The 16,100-nt window shown below is 35.6% G+C and overlaps 1 protein-coding gene across 1 annotated transcript in view; it reads left to right on the top strand.

Annotated features, from left to right (window-relative positions):
* Positions 1-13,422: 13,422 nt before the first annotated feature.
* The window catches only part of LOC113040852 (PR domain zinc finger protein 5), a 30,938-nt gene continuing 28,260 nt past the window's right edge, over positions 13,423-16,100 (top strand). Inside the window, 1 exon segment of the mRNA XM_074559791.1 lies at positions 13,423-13,696. Coding sequence (XP_074415892.1) covers positions 13,423-13,696 — 274 coding nt within the window.

Raw genomic sequence — 16,100 nt, 5'->3', positions numbered from 1 at the left:
GGCCAATGCATTCACTTTTTTCCAGTTTTCTTCTGTTTCTTTTCTTTCCTGAAAATATTGCCTATATTAAAATAAACCCTTATAACTGAGTGATTTAGTACACTAGATTGGCAGCAACACCCAAAGAGTGAAGCACATGAGGTCCTTTCGCACCATTTTAGCTACAGAACTATATGTGTACTAGGTTGTGACATAAGCTGGTCGATAGCTATGTCATTTGTGTGCAACAACGTTAACAAAAAAGAATAATGTTAACAACAGGAGGATGGAGGACGCCGTGATCGGAGCTGTTTTTTCATTGTGTCTCACAGGCTTCACAATAATGGATATGGAATGTCGACGTATACGTAAAGCGACTGAAAGAACGTAAAGGAGGACTAAGAATCTCCAACGACAACTGGCAATTCTACATTTGCTACAAGTGCCTGCACTTCAGCATCCGTATATTTATCGCTGTCCATCATACTTGCGAAATAAGTTGACACAATGTTTACAGTATGGTACATGGCGTTTTAAATCATGGCGGGTGAGGGTGTTTTCTAATGCGAATCAGTCTACTTACGTCAAGGTTAGTACCAGTTGTGCTGGTTAGACCCTGCTGTGGAGTAGGAGCTAATTTGGTTTTTGAAAAATTCCTAATTCCTGCGGCGAAAAAACGCATAAAAGTGGGTAGTTCCACAATTAGTTCTGGTACTATGAAAAGTTTCCTGCAGCGAGAAAGGCCCTATAAACTAGACAAAAGATTGGCTCAAATACATTTTAATGGGTGCTCTCTTTAGCACCTGATTGCAATTTTTTTTATATAATCACGGTATATGTATTGAAGTTATCACATTATAATGAATGTTAATATCTATTTTTGTAAGCTCACATACTATGCATAATCCTGATTAGCCTGATAACTTTGCTAATACTCTATGTATTTACTCTATTCACATCAGCCGTTATTTACTTGCAGTTTATCAAGTGAAAGAAATTTACAAGAAATGTTTTCACAACTTTCATTAAAGTTTTTTTTTTTTAATTATTATTATTATTTTTTATATAGTTATTTCAATGTTAGGACATTTATTTTTTTAAGTAATTTTTGTTGAAAATGTGAAAAAATGAAAAAATTAAAATTTATATTTAATGTACATTTTCCAATGTTGCGACAAATATTATTGGAACATTCTTATGATGTTAATTGTACTTAGTAAATATTTTCGTAATGAGAAAACATTCTTAGAACATTATATTTTGGGTACAAAATTAAATGAGAATATCATGAGAAATGTTGTAGTAACATTTAACATTCTAAACACAACAAGAAAACATTTTAAAATTAGAACATAAAAAATTATCTTTCAAATAACATTATATTTTGGGTGAAAACAAAGTTAGTAAAACATTGTAAGAAACATTTTTGTAACATTTAAATATTATTATAACCACAACAAGAATACTGGACAATTATAAACAATGTTCCAACAACATTTTTTTTAACCTTAATTTGTTACCTGGATATGTGATATGCTGATTTAGTATTGGGCCAAAAGAAGTGGTCTTAAAAGACAGCAAAATTGTACTGCCTATGTTTTGAACAGTAATTGCATTGGTTGCACACCCATGATACTTGCTATCATGTTTGGAAGCTCATTAGACATTAGAACAGAGCTTATGTTTGTCTTTCCTTCCCACATATACGCAGTCTTTACACACACACACACACACACACACACACACACTTAATTTACCTTGCTGTATCCTCTATTCTAGAATTCTTATGAGCCACAGTTGCCGCATTTGGCCGCCAACACTCACTCAGAGTAAGATGATAACAGCACAATCAAAACAGGTCTTCTCTCTGTAAAAGCAGTTCTCGTTGGTGTCGTAAAAGAGGAAAATACTCAAATTCACAAAATAAACGGTTTCATGCTGGCCGGCAGCTCTCCAGGGACTATAAAAGGAGTGAGATGTGGTTGTTAGGGGGAAGAGTAAGATATATACAGCCAGAGAAAACAGTGAATTAAATAAATATAGAGGAATGGAAGCCACATCAAAGAGTGATGGGTTTCAGCTTTTAGCACTGAACTTTATTGTGCTCTTATCTGATTTTTAGCGTGTATGTCTGTATGAATGCATGTATACGCATGGCTTGCGTCCCAGTTCCTTAGAACTCAGTGACACTTCTGAAGATAGATTGTGAAGAAGGATTCTGAAATAACTCTTTCACACACACACATATTCGCTCGACATCTACATACAAACTCTGTTTATGAAACTTGTGTGTGATGGTGCTCGTAAGACAGAAATACTGATACCATCAAAAGGTCTCAGAAACCACAGTCCTGGCAGTTCCTCTGAGGTCAGACCATCTGTACCTAAAGACCTCCTCACGTGGATTAAAAACCTCACCAAAACATCAAAAACTCCCTCTAAAGTGGTTTAATCATCATGACAAAAGGGAGAGAACAATAAATACTGCTAGTTTGGCGGCTATTTCACAAAATGGTTCCCAAGGTTTCTTTTCCAAACTGGAGGTAGGATGGTTTCTGATGACTTTAAGCTGACTAGATTTTTGGGTATCATAAATAATCTTTCAAGTTAAGTCAATGTTACATGGCTGTAACTCTTATAAATAGAGTTTCCAATTAGATCCAGATCCAGAAAGTCTGATGCCACAGGAGTTTATTGCTGTACTGTACATCTGTAGTCAATCTCCATTGATTCCTATGTGTCATGTGACTAAATTTGACACTGTAAGTGGCACATGGAAACATAAACCTCAAGGTTATATAGACGGTTTCATCAGGCGCACACGCCTGGACCTAAGTTAACTTCCGGTCTGTGTTGTGTATATCGGTCTGGCTGCAGTGCCATCTACAAACGCAGTTAAAGTCAAGGTGATGAGTAGACTGAAGTTGAGCTCATGTGGTTGTGCTGCGGGATGTGTTTCCCATACATTTATTTATTTTTGGAGACTCGCCACAATTTTAAAACTGATCGATTTTCGATCAGGCTTCGTTAAATAAACATGAGTAACGTAACGTTACGTACTGCATGTTTAATGATAATTCATTAAGTTTATATGTTTAAATATCAAAACGAGGCACAGGTGTTTTTATATCGCTGTATTTCTGAAGAAGGACTTGCATGTTACATGCCTGATAAAACAGCGTGTGAGCGTACCAGCTCTGCTTCGTTTACAGCTGTTACTGGGGAAACCTCTATTTCTCGCGCTTTATGTCTATGCTTTAACATCTCCTGCTGGCAAAGAATGAATTTGCATTTTCATTAAGTCCGGCTGATCCACGTAGCAAACATATTTTGTTTGTTATCAAAAAATATCTACTCTAGAGGGACTTGATTTTATTTGGAGTCTACCGGAAGTTAAGTTAGGTCCACAAAAGCGAGCACGCGCAGTAAAGTTTGTTTATGTTGATAACGTTGAAACCGTCTATACACAGTCTTAAAAATCAATTTTCCTTATTAGCATTAGTGATTCTATGAAGAACCTTTAATGTCTAAAAAGGCTTTCTCACTGGAGGAACCTTTTCCTAGCACTACTGGCAGAAGTTCTCGCTTCTGGATGTGTTCGCACCACAGGAAATAGGAACGTATTTAGTTTCAGGAACTCCATTTGGGGAAATTAATTAGCTAACTAGCTCACTAATTAGCTCCTACTTCAGAGTAGGGTCTAAAACAGTTTTACATGAACTACCAGTGACATAAGTGTATGCTGATACGAAACACCGGCTACCTGGCTTTTTTAAGCTGTATACAAATATTTACTCCACGAACATGGAGAACAGCAATAACGGCATTTACCTGTTGTCTGCATCATGGTGATCTTTTCTCAGCCTTGCCCTTGATGATATGTGACACTGCAAGTTGTAATAGGATATTTAGTCAGATTTCCGTGCTCTTTCAATTGCGTAAATGGTCTGTTTACGTTCCATCTCTGTTATCAACACAGCTCAGATCACGGTGTCCTCCATTCACTGGTTGTTGATGTTTGTAAATGCCATGAATAAAGATATAGGTTGGCTAGTTCCTGGAACTATGTGGTGCAAAAGCACCTTTTGGAACCTTTCCATTGCACAAATTGTTCTTTTTAATGGAAAAAAAAGGTTCTTAACAAAATGTTCTTTTTAAAGCTGTTCACTAAAAGTAACTGAAGAAACCCACCGAGTGTAGGCCTACACGCTACCTGAAAAGTAAAGGGTTGTGCACGTTACACTTGAAGAATCTATATTGAAACATCAAGACAAGAATCTCAAGAACTGTACAGTGCTAATGCCAAACATACTGCTGAACCTAAGACTCCCTGAAGAATCCTTTATTTTTAAGAGTTTATACTAGCTATTATTGTCTGAATAAAGGGAATAAAAATGAATAAATGGAGACAGGGTTTTGTTACGCCCTCATAAAGGGTGGTCTGGTGTCTGTGTTGTCCTTCATCAGATCTCTGTTGTTAGTGGCAGTCATTTTCTCACGCTTTATCTTCACTGTAATCTCTCTGTCTCTCAGGACTATATCTCTACCCACCCTCACATACTCACTCTATCAATGCGTCCCATCCTGGTGGCCCTCAAGTAGCAGCAGGGGCTTGACAAAGTCAAACACAGTGTTTATAATACTGTCAGCAGCACAGAACAGGCCAGAAACATCATTCATTGGGACGTTGCTTTGGAGTGTGGTTTGGATGATGGAGACACCTCAAGTTTGAAGAGATCTCTCAGTATCAAGTTTTCAGGAGTGTCTCTGAAATATGGTAAAACGCTGGGGAAAATCCTGCATGAAGGCGGTTGTGTGAACTGCCAAAATGAAGTTTATCTGCAGAAAAAAATATATATGTATATTTGCGTAAAGAAATAGAGAGCCTGAGGAGTGAGAAAGAAAGAGAGCTTTTTTTGGCGATATTCAAGGATCTGGTACCAGCCTCGCTCTGACTGGTTTTGGAGACAGAAAGATATGCAGAAGTACTTCAGTTCGGATGATTCTGCCAACAGTATCATCTAGCTAAATTTTGGATGAATTGCTGTTTTTACGTTATAATGTTTAAAATACTTTACAAAATACAAGCTCATTGGAAATATAGTACATTCTTGTGATGTAATTTCTGCAAAATAATTTAATGTGTTTTTGCGACACTTTCAAAGTGCATTCAGTTCTGTTCGGAACAGATGAATATTAAAGGTCCCGTTCTTTATTACTTTGGTTGTTGTACATAACACAGCACTCTTCTTTAAAAATTGATGTAGCTTTTACACTTAACCCTATCCTAAACATAACCAATAATGTTAGCAAAACCAAACAAGATATAAATGTATTTGCTGAAGCAACCATGCCATTTTATCCAGCTTTTTTACAAGACTTTCCTGTTCTTTTATCCTGACTCCAAGTGCTCCTGATTGCAAGTGCAGTGCTGTATCAGGTGGGGTACTAAGCAAGTTTCTGCTTGAAACGGCAATGGATTGTATAGATGAGCTTTTAGAGCTCTGCAAATGTCAATGCTACTTTTTTTTTGTTAAACAGCAGTTGACTGGGATTGTGATATGTTAAATTCCAAACAAGAGGTATAAAAGCAAAAGCTTGTATGCAATAGTACATGTATTCTAAAGTCATATTATAGCTTTGTGTAGAGAAAGTCTGAAATTCATTTTTTTTTTAAGTCACTTTTCACTGAAATACTTGTTATTCATCATTGCTTTCAAATCCGCACTTTTGCATATTCAAATTTGGCGGGTCGTAATCTTTGCTGTACAATTGTTGGCACAATTGTTTTAATATCAGGATGCACTATTCTGATTGTTCACATTCTCAGCTCAGATTCAGAAATGATTAGTTTCTGTGGCAAAAATATAGAAATAAAAATTCACTTTTACTAATTTGGTTGTTTTTAAGAGGTCACAATAGTCAAGTGAGAGGGATCAGAGGATTTCTAAAATTATAAAAATGGCAAATTTTCCAATTCTGACTATTTACTAGAAAGACACTTTAATAAAAATGCCAAGAAACCCAAGGAAAATATGTTAAACTTTAAATGACAAAATAGAAAATCAAAACAAACAAACAAATAATCAATTAATAATGGTATATCCAATAAATTATGATTTAGAGACATTTCTTTAGCTCTTTTGGAAAAACAAACTAATATGTTAATCACACTATGTTAGCTTTTTTCATGTATTTTATTTTATTTTATTTTTGGTCCAATCAATACTACTTCTATACTCCAATAATCCTTCCTTCAATGCTCCAATAATCCTTCCCACAATACCACCTGCCACTGACTAACAATGACTAATAAACTGATGTTAATTGGCTAGTTACACACACACACACACACACACACACACACACACAAACAATAGTAACAACATCAACAACAAAAATAATTTATGATATTATGCCTCCACTTAATGTTTCAATAAGAAATACATCAACACAAGGAAGAAAATGTTTGCAGTTTTAGCTCAGTTATTTAGTTCAGATGCATGTGTGTTTGGTTGTGTTTAGTGTGTGTGGTCTGTGTGTAGTCTGTGATCAGTGACTCTAGCTGAGAGAGTAAAAGTTGATGCTCAAGTGTGTGTGTATGTGTGTAGGGTCAGGTCAAGGGTCACCGAGTCCTAATCGATGCAGCTCTCCACCCACAGACTACTTACTGCAGGCGTAGTGACAACAGGGGTCAGCAGGGGCCCGGGGGTCACCGGAGGTCAGGGGATGGAAGAAGATGGGCCACACAGAGATCACTCTCACAACTTCTGTCACTCCAAATACTCTTCATCCCTTCAATGCATTCAGTATCTTCTCAAAGACCTAACGAAATGGTCTGACAAGTAGTTTTCCCCTTTGTTGACATATTTCCTATTGAAATAGGAAGTTGAGATGTGACATACTGATGAGCTTGATGGGCCTTCACATTAGATTTTGCTTGTGGATTTCTTCAAACAAGATTTTTATTATTATTATTATTTTTCTGTTTTCAATAGAAACTTTCAAACTGAAATAACTAAAGCCCAAAACACACTGCTTAATTTTAGCAATCAAGATCACTACATGTACTGTGTGACATTGAGCTAATAAATATGGCTACAATGTGTGTATAGACTGTATGATGAGGAAACCTACTGATTCGTACGTGACGGCGCATGTTTCAATGAAAGAATAAAATGCCAACACCATGCACTAGTGATAAATCAAACTTTAGCAGTTGTATTTTTATGTATGCCGTGAAAAAATGGGGATGCGGAGAAAAAGGAAGGGTAACCAGTTGAGGTAAACAGTTTAATGTTTTAGTGCCATGTCGCTTTAATTTCATGTCACATTTTTGTTGGCTGGTGAGTAAACGTGGATCGTAGCAGCAAACACACTGTGCAATGATCAAGACCATGACAACCGCCGTCTTTGAACCAAGTAGGAAGGGTCTATTACTGTTTTCTTTTCTCTCTCGCTCTGTTTTTCAGTTTCCATGTTCATCAAACAACAGTGGTAAGTCAGAATCATTCATCAATCACTGTGAGTAATGTTTTCTTCTCCTGCTATTATTATTTGTACTGCTTGCCACGTGTACAGTTGATCTCTCTCTGTCAGCGACAAAGAATTCACATGTGAAAAATGCAGGGAAATAGGCTGACAGAAAATATTTCAGAATCAGAGACACGCATCCAAACTTTAATTGAGGATATTAAGAATGTGAGGGCTGTAAATACATCTTTGGGTGTGACTAGCTCAGGGAGACAGTTTTTGACAGAAACCTGGCTAAAACCTGATGATTACATTATATTAAATGATGTCTACCCCCCCCCCCCTCTAATATTACTGTTATTAAACATGAGCCACATCCAAAAGGTAAAGGGGGAGGTGTTGCTAAATTTCTTTCTTTTTTTTTTACAATATTTTCAGTATTTCTAAGAGGGTAGGCTTCAGGTATAACTCGCTTGATGAATTGGTGCTTCATATAACATTATCCAGAGAAACAAAGGTTAATGATGAATCCCATGTCATGTTTGTACTGGCTACTGTAGAGCCTGTCCTCTAACAAAAAACGACCAAATAGGTCGTTTGTGCAAGCATTTATTACGACCTATATTTACGTTTTAAAGTTAAGCACCCTCTAGTGGGCGTAAAAAATAATGACAGTATTGCGTTGCGTCTGTCGTCATGAATTGACGTGTAACGTCATTACCAATCAAAACGCACGTTTATTTAAATGCAATGTGTGAGCGTTTTACACCGATCTCACAGTATTTCCTACATATTTTACTACTGTACAGTAGGTGGCTTATTCGTTCGAATGACCACACCTTACCCCACCCGTAAACCTAACCCTCACAGAAATCATGCTAAATTCAGATCAATTGAGCATATACATTTGAGCACATTTGTTCTCTGGGATCGAACCCATGATAGCATGATTACATATCAAGGTATTTTTTAAGTCTATGGGAATAACGCAATAATCTACTAACTGAGCTACACGAAACGCAAACCAGAGGGCAAATAAAAGAGTAGAAAACATTAATATGAAAACGCCCTTTTGCTGATAGGGGCGCAATTGTAGTATACGCTCTGATGCGTCGTATTTCAGGGATTTGGACAAACGTCCTATACAAGCGTATTGGTTGGAGGACAGGTTGCTACTGTATACAGGCATCCAGGGCACCATACATACTTTATTAAAGAGTTTGGTGATTTTACATCTGAGTTAGTTCTGGCTGCAGATAATGTTAATGTTTTAATTGTTGGTGATTTTAATATCCATGTTGATAATGAAAAAGATTCACTGGGATTAAATTCATAGACATTCTGAACTCTATTGAGGTTAGATAACACGTCTCAGGACCAACTCATTGTCGAAATCATACTCAAGATTTAATACTGTTACATGAAATAAATGTTAAAGGTGTTGAAATACTGGAGAAAAGTGATGATATCCCAGACCATTATGTATGCAAATTTCATATAGCTAAAACTGTAAATTTTACTCTTTGTTACAAGTATGGAAGAACCATCACTACCACAAAAGACAGCTTTGTAAGTAATCTTCCTGATGTATCCCAATTCCTCAGCATGTCCTATAGCTCAGAACAACTTGATGATGTAACAGAAACTATGTACTCTCTCTTTTCTAGCATTTTAAATACAGTTGGTCCTTTACGCTTAAAGGGATAGTCAACCAAAAATGAAAATTTGATATTTATCTGCTGACCCCCAGAGCATCCACAATGTAGGTGACTTTGTTTTTTCAGTAGAACACAAACCAAGATGTATAACTGAAACCATTGCAGTCTATCACTCCTATAATGAAAGTGGATGGGATTCATGTCTAAAACATACAATAAATAATAATAAAAAAAGTACATACAAAAACAAAACCAAATAAAACCCTCAGGCTTGTGATGATAGGCTGATGTGTAAAGACACAAAACAATTTGTCTGTGCAAGAAACTGAACAGTATTTATATATATATATATATATATATATATATATATATATATATATATATATATATATATATATATATATATATATATTACCTCTGATTCATGCAATGTCTGAATTGTCAGAACTCTCCTGAGTGCTTTCACACAAGCAGGAGCGTGAGGAGGCTTCTTCTTCTTGCTTTATGGCGGATGCCAGACTTATCAGACTTACCTATCATCCAAGTGTACCATTGACACTCCTAATTTAGATTCTAGATAGTGTAATCATTCATTTAATGAACTAAACAGAGCAACTAAGCAGCTATTTATTTCCTACAATACTAATTTCCCACTAGAAATTACATTAAAAAGTGAAAAAGGAAGTAAAACTTACATTTACATGAAAACTGACCACCAACCGAAACTTTCAGATTCCATCTTTACTTTTTAGCTCAACTATAGAATCAAATGAGGGAATTCCAAGTAGGGAAATCATTAATCCTTCAGTAGACAGGATGTGTCATGATCATTAGATTCTGACGTCCCTTGTTATCTTATACATCTATGTGCTGCCTGCAGAGGCTGCATTTTTCAGATTTTGGATGCAATCTACATATGATTTCGTCCAGCTGGAGGAGATTCAAATGATCATGTTTAGAACATTTATTGTTGGTAACACTCTAGTATATGTAGGAACTAATTTTCACTGTTGCTAATTAGAATGCCTATTATTTACATATTGTCTGTTTATTGGAACATATTCTGCATGACCATATTTTACATCCCTAGCTCTACCCAATACCTAAACTTAATAACTACCTAACTAATTATTAATAAGCAACAACACAGGGGTTTATTGAGGCAAAATTCATAGCTATCGGTTTGTTAATAGCAGATAGTAGACCTAAAAAATAAAGTGTGACCTTATTGTTTTCATTTGTCATGTGACTCCTTGCAACAAGACACACGTTTCTGTATGAGTTTGTTGTGCTCAGAATGATTGAAGGTCTTCAGTCATTTAGTTATCCTATGTAACCATTTTCAAAGTCAGCAAGTGTTTGATGCTTAGTGTTTAAAACAATTGTTCAAATTTTAATAATTGTGCAGTGTATGCCAGCCTTCAATTTCTTCCATCGACCACAAAGAGCTGTTTTGAGAATGTTTAAACAGTTGTTATAAGCATATAAAACTATCAATTAAATACATAAATAAAAATTATGTAAAACTTTGTAAAAGATAATGATATAATATACATTGTTATTATTATTATTATTAGCCACATGATTATTTCTGTTTGTTTGTTTCTATTATGATTTAATTTTATTTAGTTATTTTAGAATTATATGGTGAACTTTCCACCTTTTCTACCCTTTTCCAACTTTTCCACCAATGAGACTGCAGAAACGAACTCCTAATGTGGAGCTTCAGAAACTTTTCACCAATCAGAGCACAGAAGTCCGTTCCCTGTAGGGCTAACTGCCAATCGGAACGCATCTCCTGTACAGACAGTTACACGCAAAACCCGGTGTGTATTCCAGAACTTAACTTAACCCTGAACTCTCGGTTGATTAACCAGATTATCTCAGATCATTATTTAGTTTTGTGAAAACGTCATATAACCAAAATTGTAAATTCTACTTCTTATTACAAGTATGGTAGGACCATCACTTCTACCACAAAAGACTGCTTTTAAGTTATCTTCTTGATGTATCCTAATTCCTTAGCATATCCAAAACATCAGAACAACTTGACGATGTAACAAAAACTATGAACTCTCTTTTCTAGCATTTTAAATACAGTTGCTCCTTTACGTTTAAGGAAGGTTAAGGAAACCAGTCTGACACCATGGTATAATGAGCATACTCGCACCCTAAAGAGAGCAGCCCAAAAAATGGAGCACAGCTGGAGGAAAGCAAAGCTAGAGGTATTTCGTATTGCTTAGCTGGAAAGTAACCTTTCCTACAGAAAAGCATTAAAAACTGCTTGATCAGATTACTTTTCTTCTCTTTTAGAAGAAAACAAACATAACCCCAGGTATTTATTCAATACAGTAGCTAAATTAATGAGAAATAAAGCCTCAACAAGTGTTGACATTTCCCAACATCACAGCAGTAATGACTTTATGAACTAATTTACTTCTAAAATCGATAATATTAGAGATAAAATTGTAACCATTCAGCCGTCAGCTACAGTATCGCATCAGACAGTGCACTATAGACCTCCTGAGGAACAGTTCCATTGATTCTCTACTCTAGGAGAGGAAGAATTGTATAAACTTGTTAAATCATCTAAACCAACAACATTTATGTTAGACCCTATACCATCTAAGCTCCTAAAAGAGGTGCTTCCAGAAGTCATAGATCCATCTTGTCTCATTGTCATTAGGATATGTCCCCAAAACCTTCAAACTGGCTGTTATTAAGCCTCTTATCAAAAAACCACAACTTGACCCCAAAGAACTACCGTATTTTCCGCACTTATAAGGCACACCAGATTATAAGGCACAACTTCATTGAATGGCCTATTTTAGAACTGTTTTCATATAAAGGGCGCGCCCGATTATAAGGCGCCTAGAATAGAAGATACTGCAGACAAACGTTTGACTGGGTTTGCATTATGCTAAAGGAAATGTCAACTTTTTGAAAGAGCGCTTGATCCAAATATAATCTATAATATAATATAATATATCGAGATCTGTCTATAATTAACTACTGTATTTTCCGCAGTATAAGGCGTACTTAAAATCCTTTAATTTTTTTGAAGAAACGACCATGTAGTGCACCTTATAGTGCGGAAAATACGGTAGTTAATTATAGACGGATCTCGAATCTCTCTTTACTGTCCGAGATACTAGAAAAGGTAGTATCTTCACAATTATATTCCTTCTTAGAGAAAAATGGTATCTGTGAGGATTTCCAGTCAGGATTTAGACCGTATCATAGTACTGAGACTGCTCTCCTTAGCGTTACAAATGATCTGCTCTTATCATCTGATCGTGGTTGTATCTCTCTATTAGTTCTATTGGATCTTAGTGCTGCGTTTGACACTATTGACCACAACATTCTTTTGCATAGATTTGAAAACTTTGTTGGTATAAATGGAAGTGCATTAGCGTGGTTTAAATCGTACTTATATGACCGCCATCAATTCGTAGCAGTGAATGAAGAGGTATCATCTATCAGGTATCACAAGTGCAGTATGGAGTACCTCAAGGCTCAGTACTAGGGCAGCTACTCTTCATGCTTTATATGTTACCCTTGGGAGATGTCATCATGAAACATGGTGTTAGCTTTCACTGCTATGCTGATGATACTCGGCTCTATATTTCTTCACAGCCTGGTGGAACACACAAATTTGAAAAACAAATGGAATGCATAGTCAATATAGAAACTGGATGACGAGTAATTTCTTACTGCTAAATTCGGAAAAAAAAAAGATTCCCAATAAAGGCCATGGCAGAAGTGATGTCTATTTTAACGAGCCAGGCTCCTCGACCTGCAATTTTTATCAGTTCGACTGCTTGATCTTGATCATGGTACTTGAGAGAAAAATCATCAAGAGGGATCAAACTATTAATGCTTGGGACCGTGGAATTATGTGGTGATGACAGATCGATTATTAGGCATTTCTTACCTGAAAATTTTTTAGTAGCCACTCCGATGGGGCTGACGCGATACACTTTGAAGGAGGGTTTATCGAAAGGGCCGATCATGAAGCCTGAATTTACTTCTTTTTTGATTAAATTATCTACGATGTTGGGCTCCGTGTGGGTGGACTGGAGATTATTGCATATGAACCTTTGGGAGAGCGCTTATTCGACACCGAGAATAAAACCATTGCTGAGGCCAGAGAGAAGATAATTAGTGATTTTTTTTGTCTGGATAGTGAGTGAGTTCCATGGTCAGGCGATAAATATTCACAGGAGTCGATAGGTAATTTTTAGATTTTTTATTCACACTTTTGAATACTGGGCAGATAATGCGAATGTGAGCTCTGCCGCAAAATCTGCAGATGTGGAGGAAACAGCAGCACTGTCTGACACATTTCCCACTGTTGAATGCAAAGCATGTTTGCCTGCCATCTGCTGCTAATGGGGCATTTTGCTTAGTCGTCTTGGGAAGCGAGTGGCTGCTGACGCCATGCCGTGGACTCTCGATTGGAGTCCAGTGCCAAGAAGGAGTGGCCTTAGAGCCAGCTGGTTGCGGCGGTGGAACCGGAGGTTTGGCTTTGCAACATGGTGCTGTCGAAGTGAACCAGGATGCTGATAAAGCGTCAATAGAGACAGGTAAGTCAACTGTATTTATACCCTAGTGTTGATTATCTTAAGTGTGTTCCACCTGTGCTAATTAGGCTAAGTATCTGACGTCCTCTTCCTGAACCTTGTTAATGAAACTTAATTTACAGTAAGCCTAAAACTTTTTAAAGGTGTACTTAAGTTTGTTAAGAAATGAAGTCATGTAAGTGTACTTCCTTTAAGTACACTAAAATGGCATTTAATTGAATCAATATTATCAATTTATCAATATTATGTTGTGCATGTTGCATTTATGACTATGATTTTTTTGTTTTGTTTTTATATTCTTTAAAAATTGAAAATAAACTAAATTGCACATGCAATAATGTATGGGATTGCACATGCAATAATGTATTGGATTGACTTAGTACATTTCACAATTAGTTACAAATAATAACATTTGCCATTTTTTTAAGTAGAAAGACTGAAATAGCATTATCTTGTGAAACATACTCCAATAATAATATTATTATTTTATTTACAATTTTGCAAAATAAATAAATAAATACATAATAATAAAGTGTGTGTGTGTGTGTGTGTGTTGTGTGTGTCTGTGAGTAAGTGCACTGTAAAAAGTGTTTCCCTATATTCCCTGTATTTATTCAGTAAAATTTTACAAGCAATATTATTAATTAAATTTAAAACATTTTAATTAAGTAGAAATAATCATTAAAAATGAGTAGAATAACATGAAAAAAATAAGTAAAATTTACATAAAAATATTGATTTCATTGGACAAAAAACAAACGAACAAAAAAACACTATGCTAAAGAATACTATGTTATGCATGCCAGGCCAGTAGTTGGCGATCATGAAACATTATATGCATGCACATGACATCAGCCTTTTTACAAATTAACATTTTTGTTGTTTACATAGATATGATACAGGCATCATGTTCAAAAGGCTGTGTCTTAAGGCCCCCCAAACAGAGTTATTGAAGACACCTAAAGTTCACAAACAGAATCAAAGGGTAAATTGTTGGTTACCATTACAGTGGTCAGTGTTTGCTTTAGTTGTGTTCTTGACCCTTGATGTTTTAATGTTACATTTTGTATGGCTGTTGTAACTCAGTTATAACAGCTAGACAAACTAAGAATAAAGATGATCAGGTAGTGTTGGTCATGCTATTACATAATCTTTGTTCTTCCTGAATATCTGAACTCATTCAGAGTCTGATCTCTGAGACAAGATAACATTCATTATGGTAGCCCTGTGATTCAGCAAAAAAAGAAAAAAAAAGGTGGAATTTTCAGTGTAAACCAGAGTTTGAGAATTCGGTTTAAAACAGAGAAAGGGGAACTTTCTTTTGACACACAGTCACATCAAGAACCAGCGTATGAATCTCAAGAATGGTGACAAACAGCATATTCAGACAAACTGTAAGAATCACAAAACAAGCTACTATAGAATTGTTGCTCATTATTTATTCATGCCGCAAAGCATGATGGGAGCCATAAAATGAGTTTTGATTGGTGGCACCCAGAATGCAGTGCAACATGCTTTTTGATGGTCACCATTGTCTCAGGCTGATTCTTGATGTCTGTGTGTCTAAATGAAAACAATTTTCTTTTTTAACAAGGTTTTGATCAGAGGTGCTTTTAAGAATTTCTCTGATAATGCTGAAAACACCAGAGCTTATATTGTTCAATCACAGGACACATGTTATTGATAAGACACACCCAACTCAGACCAAATGATGATGTAAAAACAAATAACACCACCTGGTTGCATTTCCTTCTTGGCTTATCTAGCTGCTATATCACAACTAGCAACCAAAAACAATCTGTTTAAAATTTTAAGGGTCAAGAGTCCAACTAAAGCAAACGCTGACCACTACAATGGTATGCAAATTATTATTATTTTTTTCATTCAGTGATTCGGTTTGTGAACTTTAGGTGTCTTCAATAACTGTTTTGGGGGCATTACAACCTTTTGAACATGATGCCTTTATCATATCTATGTAAGCAAAAAAAATGTGAATTTGTAAAAAGTCTGATGTCATGTGCATGCATATAATGTTTTCGAAGGGTGTTTCATGATCGCCAACTACTGGCCTGGCATGCATAACATAGTATTCTTTAGCATAGTTTTTTTTTTTTTTGTCTGTTTGTTTTTTGTCCAATGAAATCAATATTTTAATGTAAATTTTACTTAATTTTTTCATGTTATTCTACTCATTTTTAATGATTATTTCTACTTAATTAAAATGTTTCAAATTTAATTAATAATATTGCTTGTAAAATTTTGACACAATTTTACTGAATAAATATAGGGAAACACTTTTTACAGTGTGTGTGTGTTTGCATATATATATATATATATATATATATATATATATATATATATATATATATATATAATCCCTTTATTTCTTAATAAGATTCAGCTCCTG

This window comes from Carassius auratus, chromosome 23 (genome assembly GCF_003368295.1).
Source record: "Carassius auratus strain Wakin chromosome 23, ASM336829v1, whole genome shotgun sequence".
NCBI lineage: Eukaryota > Metazoa > Chordata > Actinopteri > Cypriniformes > Cyprinidae > Carassius > Carassius auratus.
Note: the sequence above shows the minus strand (reverse complement) of the source record. Positions and strands in the feature narration are given on the sequence as shown.